Here is an 18,292-nt window from a genome sequence, read left to right as displayed (position 1 = left end):
GCTGACCAATCATAAGCAGTGTGTGAGATATGACAGGCAGAATTTATCTCCTGGTCTACCCTCCTGCATTAGTCAGTGTGGGGGTATAGGATAGTGAAGCTGAGTTTATCTGCTTCATATTACATAACCTTACAGACCAGGAGATTAGAGCTATCTGTCAGAGATGAAAAAATAAAAAAATTTATTCCATTAGATTTGGAGATGTTTTACAAAAATTTCATACACTTAAAATTGTCTATAAGTTATGGTTTTAAACCTTGCAAAATGAACAGTCCCCACCATAAGTAGGATTCAGAACAGATCTCATAATCACAGATCTCACTGAGCTATGTGCTTGTTCAAATGCCCTGTTATGTCTACATCAAATACGATTATAACATTATGGAAACATAAAAAGCCACTGAGGGCTGAACAGCAGAGCTTGTGCTGAGCTTAATTCTTCATGCACAGACAGACGCCGTATAACTCTTTTGAGTATAGTATCACATCCTCATACTGGCTGCCTGCTCTCCTGACCTGAGCTTGACAGCTGCATCGAAATATATAATTCTGTCATGTTCAGGTTAGGAGAGATGCTGGACTAGTCCATGCACTTTGATGCGATCATGGCATGAGTTTTATGGTCATCTGTCGGCGCCCTTATACTAATACTACAGCTAAGTTACTCACCAGAACTGTCACTCAAGAAGGAGTGACCACCCTGTCGGGATGTAGGAAGTGAAAAAAAACTGGAAAGTTCTCTGCTGTTCAAGAGACAACTTGAGAATGCTCCTTTAAGCAGAAACTCCATCTGAAAAAGAATTTCCCATTTTAGTTATGCAACAGTACAATTTTAGTTTGTGACCAGACATATGGAGTTTTACACTATTTTTACTTACCTTCATGGCGCATTTTTCGAGATCCTATGTTGCTCTCTACTTGGTTGTAGATGAAGACGTTTGTGCATGACATAACAAAATAAATGTCATTGTTGTCAGGACATTCTATGGATTTTACATAGGATTTTCTCTTAATATCGGTTCTGGGGTTACTAATAAAAGAATTTCTATATTGGTTATCAGTATTATCATGATACATGGTAGAGCCATGATATTTAGTATCTTATCATCCATTAGTGTTTTTGTAGCTATAAAGTCTTATACACTTATTATGTGAATTATGATGTACTGTAAGTATAAGATATTTTTAAAAATATTTTAATATATTCAATCTCATGTTTATGATTTAGGCTTCCGTGTCAGACACTGTCCTCTGGTCATTCCTTATCATTACTGTCAGCATTCCTGCAGCTCTGCCAGCAGCTGTCCAAGTCTGTATACTTTATTCCCAAACTAGGCTTCAGAGGAATGGCATATTTTGTCTAAGTGCACAGAGGATTAATATGTGCGGACAACTAAATATTATTTGTTTTGATAAGGTAAATAAATTATCATTATGTTATTTGCTGTCTAATTATTTTATGATTAAAAATATAATGGCATCTGTTCATCAATGCTTTTTTGCCAGAATTCTAGCATAAAAAACTTTGAAAAATCTTAAAATGCTTGCTCAACCCAAGGATGTTTTAAATTTGGGGTGGCGGTGACCACGCTTGTCAAATTTATAATGAGCGGCAGCCAGGGCCTGTTTTAGACAAAGTGGGGCCCTAGGCAAAAGTTTAAAATGAGGTCCCCAATGCTCACATATTGCCCCATGACACTCAAACATTTTGGCTGTACTGTATTTACATGCCCTGAGTTCAGGCCGTTCAGTGAGTGTGATCGACAATATTGAAGTAGTTTGGCTCTTGATTCTTGGCCTCTTTACAATGGCTAAGGAAGAATGATGGGGACAGAATACTAGTAGATCAATCTATCCCCATACAGTATCATGTTATAAGCAGCAGGCTGTTGAGTCGGAGTCGGCTCTGACTCCTTACATACAGCAATACATTGGGTGCAGGATGTGATGTAAGTTTTTCATAGTAATTTGGGAAAGTTGTGAAATGTCCTATAAATGTCTGTTTTGTTCCTGATCTAAGGATCTCGGTTTTAGCTGAGATGAATCTGTTCTGCAATTTATGTACATGCTCAGTAGGGGGCAGTGCTGTGGAGTCGGAAGTCAGGGAATTTGAGGAGTCGGAGTTGGAGGTTTGGCTTACCGACTGTACAGCCCTGATCAGCAGCACATCTGCAGTTTACACCAGCGATGTGCTGCCGAGAACAATGATTTATGTTCTGAATAAATAATCCAATCACCCAATGAATGAGCAGCACTTTGCTCGTTCCCTGGACGATTGCCAACATGTTTATATATATGAACTCTCGTCTGTGCAGCCAGTATTTAAAAATGTGCAACACACACACACACACACACACATTATCACTGTGTGTCTATACCTAGCCATCTACATATAGGTGCATCTCACAAAATTAGAATATCATCAAAAAGTTAATTTATTTCAGTTCTTCAATACAAAAAGTGAAACTCATATCATATTATTTCTGTTAATGTTGATGATTATGGCTTACAGCCAATGAAAATCCAAAAATCATTATCTCAGTAAATTAGAATACTTTATAACACCAGCTTGAAAAAATGATTTTAAAATCCTAAATGTTGGCCTACTGAAATGTATGTTCAGTAAATGCACTCAACACTTGATCAGGGCTCCTTTTGCGGCATGGGTGCGATCAGTCTGTGGCACTGCTGAGGTGTTATGGAAGCCCAGGTTGCTTTGATAGCAGCATTCAGCTCGTCTTTATTGTTGGGTCTGGTGTCTCATCTTCCTCTTGACAATACCCCTTAGATTCTCTATGGGGTTAAGGTCAGATGAGTTTGCTGGCCAATCAAGCACAGTGATACTGTCGATCTTAAACTAAGAATTGGTACTTTTGGCAGTGTGGACAGGTGCCAAGTCCTGCTGGAGAATGAAATTTCCATCTCCATAAAACTTGTCGGCAGAGGGAAGCATGACATGCTCTAAAATTTCTTGGTAGACAGCTGTGCTGACTTTGGTCTTGATAAAACACAGTGGATCTACAACAGTAGATGACATGGCTCCCGAAACCATCATTGATTGTGGATACTTCACACTAGACCTTGGAAATCAAGATTCCAGAGTCTAGAAGAGTGGAGAGGCACACAATCCAAGCTGCTTGAGGTCTAGTGTGAAGTTTCCACAATCCGTGATGGTTTCGGGAGCCATGTCATCTGCTGGTATAGGTACAATGTGTTTTATCAAGACCAAAGTCAACACAGATGTCTGCCAGAAAATTTTAGTGCACTTCATTCTTCCCTCTGCAGACAAGCTTTTTGGAGATGGACATTTCATTCTCTAGCAGGACTTGGCACATGTCCACACTGCCAAAAGTACCAACACCTGGTTTAAAAACAACAGTATCTCTGTGCTTGATTGGCTAGCAAACTCATCTGAACTTAACCCCATAGATTATCTATGGGGTGTAGTAAAGAGGAAGATGAGAGTCACCAGATCCCACAATGCAGTAGTGTGGAAGGCTGCTTTCAAAGCAACCTGGGTTTCCATAACACCTCAGCAGTACCACAGGCTGATCGCCTCCATGCCTGTTGTGAATTCCGTTCTTGGGCTCCCTCCGGTGGTTGTTAATGGCACTTTTGTGAGTTCTGCCCTTGGGCTCCCTCTGGTGGTTTTGAGTGGAACTGCTGCTCCTTGGGTTTAGCATTAGCAGCTGCTTCCACTGATCGTCTCTCCTGGCTCTGCTATTTAACCTGGCTCTGGGCTTCAGCCAGTGCCAGCTGTCAATGTTTCTTGGTTGGATTCAGATCTCTCCTTGGATTTCTCTGATTGCCTGTCCATTTCAGCAAAGCTAAGTCCTTGCTTGTTCTTTTGTTGTCCACCTGCTGTGGACTTAATCGCTCAGCTCATGTTATGTTTTTTCTTGTCCAGCTTTTCAGTATGATATATTCAAGTTAGCTGGAAGCTCTGAGGAAGCAGATTTGCCCTCCACACCGTGATTCAGTGTGGAGATTATTTTTGTAAACTCTGCCTGGAATTTTTTAGCTTTTAATACTGACCGCACAGTATCCTTTTTCTGTTCTGTCTATTTAGGTAGTTTTGGCCTCCTTTGCTAAATCCTGTTTTCATTCTGTGTATGTCATTTCCCTCTCCACTCACAGTCAATATTTGTGGGGGGGCTATCTTTCCTTTGGGGGTTTTCTCTGAGGCAAGATAGCTTTCTGTTTCCATCTTTAGGGGTAGTTAGTTCTCAGGCTGTGACGAGGTGTCTAGGGAGTGACAGGAACATCCCATGGCTACTTCTAGTGTTGGTGTTAGGATTAGGAACTGCGGTCAGTACAGATACCACCTCCTCAGAGCTTGTCCCATGTTGCTTCTTAACCACCAGGTCATAACACATGCCACGCCACATTGATGCAGTAATTTATGCCAAAGGAGCCCCGACCAAGTATTGAGTACATTTACTGAATGCACATTTCAGTAGGCTAACATTTTGGATTTTAAAATCATTTTTTCAAGCTGGTGTTATGAAGTATTCTAATTTACTGAGATAATGACTTTTGGGTTTTCATTGGCTGTAAGCCATAATCATCAATATTAACAGAAATAAACACTTGAAATAGATCACTCTGTTTGTAATGACTCTATATAATATGTGAGTTTCACTTTTTGTATTGAAGAACTGAAATAATTTAACTTTTTGATGATATTCTAATTTTGTGAGATGCACCTGTATATTCAAGCTAGAATAATGTAAAAAATGTTTTATATAAACAAAAAAATTTCCTTCTCACCCCAATGGCAGTGGTCTTTGTTGTCCTTTCTCAATTTCCGGTCCTCTACCAGAGACCTGGGAGTTTGAGAGTTCTGTGCAGGATCTTAGCTGTTCACAGCATTGCGCTTTTCTGAACAGAGAGCTCAGATGTTGCTCCTGGGATCTGTTATATACATATATAGCACACATTAATACATAACGCATGCTTATACACACACATGTACATGGCACACACTTATACACACACATACATAGTACACACTTATATATACACATACATGGTGTGCACTTATACGTACACATACATGCATGGCACACACTTATACACACGTACATTGTTCACACTTACACAACCAGCTCTACCCTCTCCTAGTGTATCCTCACCCATCCCCTGCAGACTGTGAGCCCTCGCGGGCAGGGTCCTCCCTCCTTATGTACCTGTGTGCCTTGTTTTTTGCCCATGTTTAATGTATTTGTCTATATTTGCCCCGTATTCACATGTAAAGCGCCATGGAATAAATAGCGCTATAAGAATGTATAATAATAATAATAATAATAATAAATAGCACACACTTATACACACATATACATGGCACACACTTATACACACACATATATGGCACGCACTTATACACACACATACATGGCACGCACTTATACACACACACATACATGGCACGCACTTATACACACACATACATGGCACGCAATGATACATACACACACGTACATGGCACACACTTATACACACACATACATGGCACACACTTATACACACACATACATGGCACACACTTATACATACACATACGTACATGGAGCGCACTTATGCACAAACACTTATAAAATAGCTCAACAGAGATAGTAGTGCCATTATCAATCATTATGTATATTTAAATATCATTTATTCATTATGATACCAATATATAGGACTGCAAAGTGGACTGATCATCATGTTACCTCTATGTACTGTATATTATGCCAAACATGTATGTTTATTGATCAGTTACTTGAACAATGGTTATTTTGCAAACACAATTTTTATAGCCCAAGAGTTAAACTGTACTGATATTAAAATAAGTCTGATTTGACTTAGACATATGTTAGAGAATTAAGTGAAATTTTATAAGTAATGACCAGATATGATGTTATATTTGCCATTTACAGGGTTTTTTGTGGTCTTTTTAATGTGTTCTAAAAAATAAAGTAACAAGCTATGAGCTAGGCCTATACAACTAGACATACAAATTCTACATATGCTGTCTTAAATCAGCAATTATGGTGAGTTTAGTTGATCCTTTTTAGCTCTTTAGAGCTTACAGTTCAGACATTGATGATGGACAAATAACCATGTTGGTGCATGTCACGAATCAGGGTGACCTTTGGCCAGCACACGATTATCACATGTGCAGGGGGCTTATCTTAGTTATCCCACCACTGCTACAATGTGATGAAAACACAAACAGGGCTGTTGACCTATCAATTTACCGCAGGAGAAGAAGAATGGTGAGATCAGTCAAGGACAATCCGCAGACCATCTCCAGAGAGCTGCAGCATCAACTTGCTGCAGATGGTGTCACTGTGCATCGGTCAACTATGCAACGCACTGTGTTTTTTTGCCGCCATGCATAACGCCTTTTTCTATTACCAAACAACTCAATCTTGGTTTCATGAGTCCACAGGACCTTCTTCCAAAAAGAAATTGGCTTCTCCAAATGTGCTTTTGCATACCTCAGCCGACTCTGTTTGTGGCATGCTTGCAGAAACGGCTTCTTTCGCATCACTCTCCCATACAGCTTCTCCTTGTGCAAAGTGCGTTGTATAGTTGACCGATGCACAGTGACACCATCTGCAGCAAGTTGATGCTGCAGATCTCTGGAGGTGGCCTGAGGATTGTCCTTGACTGATCTCACCATTCTTCTTCTCTGCCTTTCTGATGTTTTTCTTGGCCTGCCACTTCTGGCCTTAACAAGAACTGTACCTGTGTTCTTCCATTTCCTTACTATGTTCTTCACAGTGGAAATTGACAGGTTAAACCTCTGAGACAGCTTTTTGTATCCTTCCCCTGAACAACTATGTTGAATAATCTTTGTTTTCAGATCATTTGACAGTTGTTTTGAGGAGCCCATGATGCCACTCTTCGGAGGAGATTCAAACAGGAGAACAACTTGCAAGTGGCCACTTTAAGTAGCTTTTCTCATGATTGCATACACCTAGCTATGAAGTTCAAAGCTCAATGAGGTTACAAAACCAAAAAAGTGCTTTAGTAAGTCAGTGAAAAGTAGGTAGGAGTATTTAAAACAAGAAAATGATAAGGGTGCCCATACTTATGCACCTGTCAAATTTTGTTTGAATGCAGATTGCACATTTTCTGTTAGTACAATAAACCTCATTTCAAGGCAGACACATTACTGTGTCCAACAGTTATTAGATATATGAAACTGAAATAGCTGTTGCAAAAAAAACAATTTTTATAAAACATTAAGCTTAAGATTAATAGGGGTGCCCAAACTTTTTCATATGACTGTAAATGCTCAGGCCACAAACAGACAATAGCTTATAAAACCCTGAACCGTCGCTGCCAGCTGTACCCACGTAGCCCAGAACACATTTCGCTGCCACCAGCTCAGATTTCTTCACAGAGGGGTTCAGAACCTACCCAAATAAGTAGCGTATTTAACTTCAGAAGACTTTAGGGTACGTTTTAGAGCAAGAAAAACAAAGCTAATGATTATTATATTTTACTCCATAAAAGATTTGGCAGTGTTTATAAAATGCATATAAGATTTTACAATATGAGACAATTTAACGTATGTACAGCAATTATAAAAAAAACAGGGATTAAAACAAAAAGTAACACTCACATGTGCTCAGATCATTTCAGCTATCCATGCTGGTGGGCGGAGCCAAATGTCCCATTTCATCATCGGGCCTTCTTTGTGTGCAGTCCCAGGCAAGAATGAAGGTTGGTTTGAGTGCCATGCCTTATACTTGCAGGCTTGTGACATCACTAAAGGGGCTGGTTTACCTGCACCCTCCCCTATCCTCAAAGTTACAGATTTTACCAGCAATACTTATAATTCTCATAACTTGGCTCGAGCATCTAGCAGAGTCACAACACACACATCATTCCTCTTATTTTGGAATTAGCTAGTCAATGATACAAAATTCGTACTAGTTGTTCCACATGGTTCAGGAGAAATCCGCACTTTGTACTTGTTGTGTTTAGCTGCTAGCGTTTACAGTGATTGACAGATCTACCGATGGAAATTCTCATAATATGTACTCCTTATTTTTCTAGCCCAAATCAGTTACCCAATATCTCACTATAATAGAACAAAGAGCCTCATGTCTTTTGAGAGAGACTATACCAGTTTCAGCTGGTACTAGATGGGAGAATTGTCTACAGCAGCTAAAGGGGGCCATAAACATTCTTGTGGTCAGTCAACACAGTAAAAGTGTGACCATACAAGTAGGGCTGCAAGCATTGCCGGGCCCAGACTATGGCCAGACACTCCTTCTCGATGGTGGAGTAGGCCACTTCCCTCGGCAGAAGTTTCCGGCTCAGGTATAACCCAGGGTGCTTTTGGCCCTCTGAGTCAACCTGACTGAGCACAGCACCAAGCCCAAACTCGCAGGCATCGGTCTGCACCAAGAACGGTCAACTGCTTTCAACACAGTGGCATTTCACAGTGCTGTTTTCAACACCAGGAAGCCCCCCTCACAGCTGTCGGTCCAGTTTACGATGTGAGGTAACTTATTCCTGGTGAGGACCGTGAAGGATTTTGCCAAGCTACTATAGTGCTGTACGAAGCGACCTATAGTAACCTGCAGTGCCCAGGAAGGACATCACCTGTTTCTTGGTCCTGGGGGTGGGCCAGTTCACGACCGCTCCCACTTTCTAAGGCTCTGCCTTTAGGGTGCCCCTGCCTACCCGGTGTCCCAAGTAGTGGAACTCACTCATGCCCATCTGGCACTTTCCCGGCTTGATAGTCCGGCTCAGTGAATTTTCCTGAGCACCTCCTCGAGATGCTGCAGGTGTTCATCCAAGGTGGAACTGAAGATGGCAATGTCATCCAAGTATGCTACCACGTACTTCTCCAGTCCCTGAAGTAGGTGGTTGACCATCAGCTGGAAAGTGGCAGGTGCATTTTTCATGCCGAAGGGCATGACCGTGGACTCATACAGTCCAATGGGTGTGATAAAGGCGGACTTCTCCTGTGCCTCAGGGCTCAGGGGAATCTGCCAGTATTCTCGACTCAGATCCATTATGGTCAGGTATTCTGCGCCAGCTAAACTCTCAAGCAGCTCCTCAATGCATGGCATTGGGTGCGCGTCAGAGGCTGTGATGGCTTTGAGCCCCCTGTAGTCCATGCAGAACTGGGTGGTCTGATCCTTCTTGGGCACGAGAACTACAGGTGAGGTCCACATGCTTTTTGACCATCGAATCATTGCCATCTGTAACATTTCATCGATCTCCTGGTGCAGAACCTGCTGCATCTCGTCGAAGATTCGATAGGGTGTTCGCCGTAGTGGGGCATGATTCCCGGTGTCCACTTTGTGGACTGCTAACTCAGTCCTTCCAGGTCGGTTGGAGAACATGGCCCTGAAGGGTTCCAGCTTGGTCCGCAACTATAACCGCTGGGGTTCAGTTAGCGAGGCGCTTACCTCAACGTCCTCAATGGACCCACCGGCCTTGGTTTGGGCCAGCATGTCCCGGAGGGGGTCTTCCTTCCTGTCTTTGGGCAGGCTGCAGACCGGTAGGACAAAAGGTTCACGTTTGTGATGAGCCTTCATCATGTTGACGTGAAAGGCCTTTCGCCTACCCCAAGCGTGATCAAGCGTGACCACATAGGTGACCGGATTGAGCTGTTGGTGGACGACGTATGGGCCTTCCCAGGCTGCCTGAAGCTTATCTGTTTGTACAGGGACCAGCACCCATATCTTTTGACCCACGTGGTTGGTCCGCTCCCGGGCATTCTGGTCAAACCAGTGCTTCTGGTCAGCCTGAGCCTGCATCATGTTGTCATGCACCAACTGCGTCAAGGTCTGCATCTGGTCACAGAAGCGCATGACATACTCCACTATAGACACTTCAGAAGGGTTTGGCTCCTCTTACCAGGACTCTCTTACCAACCTAAGGAGTCCCCGGACTCACCTGCAGTACAAGAGCTCGAAGGGGGAGAACCCCGTTGAGGCCTGAGGAACCTCTCGGTAAGTCAACAGCAGGTGTGGGAGGTACCACTCCCAGTCGCGCCCTTGGGTCTCAACCAGCATGCGCAGCATCTGTTTGAGGGTACCATTGAAGCACTCACACAAGCCATTGGTCTGTGGGTGATATGCACTCGATACCAGACACTTCACCTGCATTCTCTTACAGAGAGCCTCCATTAGGCGTGACATGAATTGGGTCCCTTGATCGGTAAGCATCTCCCTGGGAAATCCTACACATGAAAAGATAGCCAACAATGCATCCGCCACCTTATCTGCCCTAGTTGAGGACAGAGCCACTGCCTCTGGGTACCTGGTGGCGTAGTCTACCACAGTAAGGATGAATTTCTTTCCAGGGCTGCTGGGGATGGCCAGTGGGCCAACAATGTCCACCGCGATCCTCTGGAAAGGTTCCTCTATCACTTGCAAAGGGATCAAAGGAGTCTTAGGAGCAGGCCCCGCCTTCCCCACTCTTTGACAGGTGACACAGGAGCGGCAGTAGTTTGACACATCTGTCCCCATCTTAGGCCAATAGAATTGTTGAGACAGCCGAGCCTTAGTTTTGCTGATCCCCAAGTGTCCAGATAGCGGGATCTCATGGGCAATCTGCAACAACTCACTCCGGAATTGCTGCAGGATGACCAGCTCTCTTTCCCTCAAACACTCGTTTTGTGATTTTCTTGGTACTGTCTCCTGGTACAACCTCCCTGGTTCCCAGAACACCCTCTCCTTATCAGTCACGGAGGTAGGCATCTCGGCAAGTTGTTTCAAATTCTCTAGACTCGCATCTGCACGCAGAGTGGCCTGAAACTCCTGGCTAGGGAAAGCCAGAAGCGATGTCAGGGTCCCTTCCCCACGGGAACCCTCTGGGACCTGCTCTGGGTCCATCTCTGGTTCAGTCACGCCTGTGACTGAGGAGGGTCCAGAAGGCAGACTGTTATCTGCTTTCCGGGCACTCTGACTACGGGTGACAGCAGCTACGTAGGCTGTCTCCCCGGGGATTACTACAGACCCATCAGCTGGTGCTGCTATGGGCTCTACCTCCCCATCCACCCCCACCACTTCAGGGGCAGTGCTACTTATGGGCCAGTTACCTTCCTCGGTGGCACTGGTCAGTTGCATGGCATCACCTTCTTCACGGTTCCCATGCATCTCCCCATTTCCTGTAGCACCGATACTTACCCATGCTAGGGGTTCCTCAGCCATCTCACTCCGCAGAGCGATGCAGCTGAGCACTCCTTCACCTATGGACACATCAACCTTTGCAGAAAAATGGTTATCAGGTTCAGTTGGCACATTTACATAATTTTCAGCATCATTCCTAGGGAAAAAATGGTTATCAGATTCATCATTACTCGATAAAGCATTGTCAGGTAACACATTCAGTTTCCCATCATCATCATCATCAGGGTTAGCATTACCCTTATTATCAGATTGGGGAGGGGTGTCAGGGACATATTATGCAACCATCATCCCCAGATCAGTCCCCAGCAAAACATCAGTGGGCAGGTTTGCGGACAGCCCCACTTCATTTCTCCCTCTCCTGGCATTCCAATCTATATAAACCAGGGCCATTGGCAAGGGACAGCTGATGCCCGGAGTCACGGTGACAGACAGGGTTTTCCCCGGAATGATCTCTTCAGGGGCCGCCAGTTCGGGTCGGATGAGGGTCCGTTCAGCCCCAGTGTCCTTGAGGTCTGTAGCGACATGGCCCCCCACCGTGACATGCTGTACATTGTCACACACCCTCCCAACCACCCCACCCACCAAAAGAACTGCATTAGGCCCTGGGGCCTTGGCTGGGGGGTTCTTCTGTTGAGCTGGACAGTAGGCACTGATATGACCAGACTGTTTGCAGGAAAAACACTGGCAGTCGGTGGTAGGTCTGGTGCTGTTGGCAACAGGGACAGGGCCTCTGTTGTGTTGGCTGGCAGGGGCACTGGCATTGGTTGCATGCTTACCCCATCTCCAGCTGGTGGTGACTGGCTTTCGCACTTCCAATTTACAATTGGCCTCGTAGGCATCGGCAATCTGCGCTGCTTTCGTCTTTTCGTCTTTTGGTTCTCGGTCCATCATGAACTGCAGCTCCTCAGATGGGTAAAGATGTAAGAACTGGTCTTTGATAATCAGCTCTCACAGCTGTGCAAAGGTGGTCACTGACAGTCCTTGGGTTCGCTGGTCAAGTGGGTCCCAAGTCCATGTGCCACATTGCTGTAACTGTAGTGTGGGCCACGTTGGAGGTTCTGGAACTTTCTACGGTAAACCTCAGGCGTAAGCTGGTACTTTGTTATCAGGGCCTGCTTGATGCCCTCATAGTCACCATCTTGTTCTTGAGGGAGGGCAGCAAATGCCTACAAAGCTTTGCCTTTTAGCCCTGGGGCCCGGTATCATGTCCATTGGTCCCCAGGCAGCCCGTACTGTCTGCAGGCTTTCTCAAAGGCCTGCAGAAAAGTGTCCAAGTCCCTGTCCTTTTCCATCACAGGAAAGGCTTCGGTATCTGAGCGCTGTTGGGCTCTGCTGCAGCACCACCTCTGCTTGGGCCAGGTTCTGCGCCTGCTGGGCTCTGGCTGTTTTCCCGTTGCACCAGAGCCACGACCAGTTGATCTTTGGTATTGTTTGTTGCACCGTCGTCGATCTGCCACATCCCACAAAGGGCATTAAGAGTGTCCTTGTCATGCTTCTTTTATCACTCTTCTCCCATTGCAGCCATGGTTGCCAAATAAAAGATAGGAAAGAAAAATGAAAAGAAAGGGAGGGGATAACCACAAGTACACACAATTGTCTCAGGACTAATAAACACTGAGTTTGTTCTCCAAACTATTGCTGCAGGGTCCTTTGGAAAGAACCGTGCCAGATTTAGTGAGAGGAATGGTTGCTCAAACCAGATCACTAATGCTCTATGATCCCACCACTCTGCCACCAATATGTCACGAATCCCACCGTGCTGCCACCAATATATCACGAATCGGGGGTGACCTTTGGCCAGCACATGGCTATCACATGTGCAGGGGGGCTTATCTTAGTTATCCCGCCACTGCTAACATGTGATGAGAACACAAACAAGGCTATTAACCTATCAATTTACCGCAGGAGGTTATTTTAGTTATCCCACTGCAGCTACAATATATCACAAACTGCAGGGATTTATGTATATCCTGTTTTCCAGCTCCGCTTTGGAACTTGACCAGTCAGGGAACTGCACCTAGGATAATTAGTCGCTGGATGGGCCGCTTCACTGTGGACTGGCTAGCAGGCACGCTGCAGCGAGGGAATTATAAATGCTCAGGCCGCAGCCAGACAATAGCTTATAAAACCCGTTCCGTCGCTGCCAGTTGTACCCACCTAGCCCAGAACACACTTCGCTGCCACCAGCTCAGATTTCTCCACAGAGGGGTTCAGAGCCAACCCAAATTAGTAGCGTAATTAACTTCAGAAGACTTAGGGTACGTTTTAGAGCAAGAAAAACAAAGCTAGTAGTTATTATATTTTACTCCATAAAAGATTTAGCAGTGTTTATAAAAGGTATATAAGATTTTACAATATGAGACAATTTAAAGTATGTACAGCAATTATAAAAACAGGGATTAAAACAGAAAGTAACACTCACGTGTGCTCAGATCATTTCAGCTAACCATGCTGGTGGGTGGAGCCAAATGTCCCATTTCATCAGAGGGCCTTCTTGGTGTGCAGTCCCAGGCAAGAATGAAGGTTGGGTTGAGTGCCGTGCCTTATACTTGCAGGCTTGTGACATCACTAAAGGGGCTGGTTTACCTGCACCTTCCCCTCTCCTCAAAGATACAGATTTTACCAGCGCAATACTTAGAATTCTCATAACTTGGCTCGATAATCCAGCAGAGTCACAACACACACATCATTCCTCATATTTTAGAATTAGTTATTCAATGATACCAAATTTGTACTAGTTGTTCCACACGGTTTAGGAGAAATCCGCACTTTGTACTCGTTGCGTTTAGCTGCTAGCGCTTACAGTGATTGACAGATCTACCGATGGAAATTCTCATAATATGTACTCCTGTACTCCTTATTTTTCTAGCCCAAATTGGTGGCCCAATATCTTACTATAGTAGAACAAAGAAACTCATGTCTTTTGAGAGAGACAATACCAGTTTCAGCTGGTACTAGATAAGAGAATTGTCTATTGCAGCAACAGAGGGTCATAAACATTCTTGTGGGGGGGTGGGAATGAGTGGTTTATGATTCACACACACACAGCAGCAGAACCGAAGAGAGATGGGTCAGACTAGCCCGCAGTGTGTGTGATAACAAGGAAAATTAAGTGAAATTTATACACTATTTCATACGTTAACGTGACAGTGCAGCCACCTCGAATCAATGGGCACTAAACAATTATCCAATAACAGTAAGTCATTTCAGTAATTTTTCAAAAGCACACTTTAATTTCTTAGATACTTAATAATTTTCCACAAAGTTTTTTTTTTTCTGTACTCACCCTTCTCCCTCATATCAGTGGCATAGTTCAGCTTGTCTACATACAGGCCTTCTTGCCACTCTGGCATTTGACAACCCAATAGGAAAACATTTCTTATAAAGCTGAGTGCCTATTTATAGACAGTGTATTCATCAATCTGGTCAAGCCTATTTTTCTTACTTTCTATCACTCTTCTCCTTTGACCTGTCTGCCTGCCATACGAACGTCTTGAAGAATCTACCGCTGAAGGCCATCGGCTCATCAGTAAAGATAATAACTCCGTGGCGGTAGACCAGGCACTGGCAATGAAGAGTGTTTCTTACTAAGATGGAGAGTGACTCTGGAAGTAGACTACACTGAGCACATGTCATAATACCTGACTGGCGAATGCTCACTATTAAATGCAATAGACCAGCCTTAAAAATCTGACAGCAGTAATGGCATTCTATTTGAGACTACTCTAGGAAGCTTGAGATTACAAATGGAGTATCATCAGAATTAGAACTAGTACTGACAGCCAAAAGTTAGGTGGAGAATAGTGGCAATTTTTTAATTTCAATAAATGTTAAAAATGCTAATTTTCATACCAATTAAATGTTTTTGAGCTATGGTTTTGATTGTCAACCTGCTTTTTTCAAAAACTTTTGCGACTACCCTTTATCAGATATCCATGAACATTTTTATAATTCATAATGATTTTTTATACAGACAGGCACTTTAACAGAAGATGGAATGGAATTATGGGGTATTGTTCCTTCTGATAATAGAAGGTAAGTTTACACTGCATAATAGGACACAAATTAACAATATATGTTTTTGAGTAAGTGGGAGAAGAAACAAGAAATAGGGCAAAATAGAGAAAAAGTCCATCTATAGAATTAGGGTATGACAATACACAATCGACAACATTCATTTGGTGGAAATACTTTCTCAGTACCTACATTAAAGATAAATACTGATTGACCTTGATCAGTTTTGCTAAATTTTCATCTATTAAACACATTAATAGTATATCAGGCCACTCAATATCACTTCTTTAGCTATGAGGGTGAATGTCCACTGCCTAACGCTTAACACTTAACATCATGAGTCCCATTCTCTCATCATCTGTATTTTCCCAACCAGTGAGCTTTGTGGTCTGAGCCTAATAAAACTAATAGAAATAATATACTAACAGAATGTGAATGTGGAACAGCTCAGAAATCAGAAACAGCAATATTGGGTCAGTATTGGGAAGTATTTGCATCATTAAAATTTCTTTGGAAAAAAATGGAGTTGACTAGCCTGGACTGAAATAAATACATTTTTCCTGTATTTTGATGTTCAAAACGCAGAAGTTATTTTAGATTAATAATCAATCATCGTTTTTGAGTGATTTAATGCAACATTTTACTTTATGTCTAAAATATTTTCATGATAACATTTGAATTGTCTTGTAGCTTCCAAGAAGTTTATTTATTTACACCAGGGAGTAGCTTGCCATGGAGTCCGGTTCTAGTAGGAATGGTCAGTTGTCATTCATTGATTTTCCTGGATGGCAAAATACAGGGAGACCCACTGGACCTGAAAATGTTCGAGGGTACAGGCTGGGTATGTTCTCTATAACAAAAATTCAGTTTCTGAAAATGTACTTATAGATGTCTCTCCATTACTAACCCATGGGCTTGATGTCACCAGACAATGCAAAGGTGGCATCAACCCCACAAATATTACCCCACTTGCCACCCCTACAGGGCAAGCGGGAAGAGCAGGGCAAAGCGCCAGAATTGGCGCATTTAATAGATGCACCTTTTCTGGGCAGATGCAGGCTGCTAGTTTTAGGCAGGGGGTCAATATCCATGTCCCCTAGCCAGCCTGAGAATACCAGCCCCAAGCTGTCTTCCTTAGCAAGGCTGGTTGTAAAATATTTAAATTTACTAATGTAAAAAAAACAGCGTGGGGACCCCTATATTCTTGATAACCACGCTGACGCTGACAGCTGAGGATTTCAGCTCGCAGCTGTCAGTTTTGCCTGGCTGGCTGTCAAAAATACAGGGGAACACACTCCCTTTTTTAATTATATATTTATTTATAGCGCAGTTGACGGCTAATGAATACTCCCATCAGCCGCCGCCTGCTCTCGCTGTTTTTAGCAGCTGCAGTTGTAGGCTGATAGGAGTAATAGTCCCTTCAGCTGCCGCCTGCAATCACTGTTATCACTTGAATCTAACTCTCATCATTCTCTCTTGCTCACTCTGATTGCCGGCAGAACAGGGGAGAATTATAAGAGTCATCTTCAGCACCTGGTGCCGGATAACAGCGTTAACTGTACCGCTGCTTCCCAGGTGCCGGTGTGTATCACACTAATAACAGATGGATATCATCCATGTGTCATCAGTGTGCAGGATGTTTTGTGGCTGTTATTTATTATTATTATTATTATTATTATACATTTTTATAGCGCCATTTATTCCATGTTGCTTTACATGTGAATACGGGGCAAATATAGACAAATACATTAAACATGAGCAAAAAACAAAGCACACAGGTACATAAGGAGGGAGGACCCTTCCCGCGAGGGCTCACAGTCTGCAAGGGATGGGTGGGGATACATTAGGAGAGAGTAGAGCTGGTCGTGCGGCGGTTCAGTAGGTTAAGGATCACTGCAGGCTGTAGAAGAGGTGAGTCTTCAGGTTCTTTTTGAAGGTTTCTATGGTAGGCAAGAGTCTGATGTGTTGGGGTAGAGAGTTCCAGAGTATGGGGGAAGCACGGGAGAAGTCTTGGATGCGGTTGTGGGAAGAAGAGATGAGAGGAGAGTAGAGAAGGAGGGCTTGAGAGGATCGGAGATTGGGTTTAGGTAGGTACCGGGAGACCATGTAACAGGTGTATGGAGGAGATAGGTTGTGGATGGCTTTGTATGTCATTGTGAGGGTTTTGAACTAGAGTCTCTGGCCGATAGGAAGCCAGTGAAGGGCTTGGCATAGGGGAGAGGCTGGGAATAGCGGGAAGACAGGTAGATTAGTCAGGCAGCAGAGTGTAGGATGGATTGGAGTGGTGCCAGAGTGCTAGAGGGGAGTCCAAAGAGTAGGAGGTTGCAGTAGTCAAGGCAAGAGATGATAAGGGCATGCACTAGTGTTTTTGTTTTCTAGCGGAATGCGCAGATTCGGAAAATATTTTTGAGTTTGAGAAGGCAGGAGGAGGCAAGGGCTTGGATATGTGGCTTGAAAGAGAGGGTGGAGTAGAGGATCACCCCGAGGCACCGGGCGTGTGGGACCGGGGAAAGTGAGCAGCCATTGACATTGATTGGTAGGTCTGGTGGAGGGGTAGAGTGAGAAGAGAAAAAGATGATGAATTCTGTTTTGTCCATGTTCAGTTTTAGAAAGTGAGCAGAAAAGAAGGCTGAAATAGCAGACAGACAGTGTGGGACTTTGGTAAGTAAGGAGGTGAGGTCAGGTCCGGATAGGTAGATCTGCATGTCATCGGCGTAGAGATGGTACTGCATACAGTGGGATTCTATGAGCTGTCCAAGGCCGAAGGTGTAGATGGAGAAGAGTAGGGGTCCTAGAACAGAGCCTTGAAGAACACCGACTGACAAGGGGCGAAGTGAGGAGGTGGTGTGAGGGAGGGAGACACTGAATGTTCGGTCTGTTAGATATGACGAGATCCAGGATAGGGCCAAGTCTGTGATGCCAAGAGATGAGAGGATCTGTAGCAGAAGTGAGTGGTTCACAGTGTCAAAGGCAGAAGACAGGTCTAGGAGAAGGAGGACAGCATAATGTCACTTGCTCCTGGCAGTTAGTAGGTCATTGGTGACTTTAGTTAGGGCAGTTTCAGTTGAGTGATGGGGTCGGAAGCCAGACTGTAACCGATCAAAGAGGGAGCAGAAGGAGATGTGGGAGGA

General features: G+C 43.9%; 1 protein-coding gene across 1 annotated transcript in view; it reads left to right on the top strand.

Annotated features, from left to right (window-relative positions):
- The window catches only part of LOC143803988 (putative cation-transporting ATPase 13A4), a 219,379-nt gene that overhangs the window by 92,045 nt on the left and 109,042 nt on the right, over nt 1-18,292 (top strand). The window contains exons 11-13 of the mRNA XM_077281738.1: nt 1,229-1,417; nt 15,121-15,182; nt 15,852-16,002. Coding sequence (XP_077137853.1) covers nt 1,229-1,417; nt 15,121-15,182; nt 15,852-16,002 — 402 coding nt within the window. The remainder of the gene's footprint in view (nt 1-1,228; nt 1,418-15,120; nt 15,183-15,851; nt 16,003-18,292) is intronic.

This window comes from Ranitomeya variabilis, chromosome 2 (genome assembly GCF_051348905.1).
Source record: "Ranitomeya variabilis isolate aRanVar5 chromosome 2, aRanVar5.hap1, whole genome shotgun sequence".
Taxonomy (NCBI): Eukaryota; Metazoa; Chordata; class Amphibia; order Anura; family Dendrobatidae; genus Ranitomeya; species Ranitomeya variabilis.
This window is presented reverse-complemented; position numbering and strand designations above follow the sequence as displayed.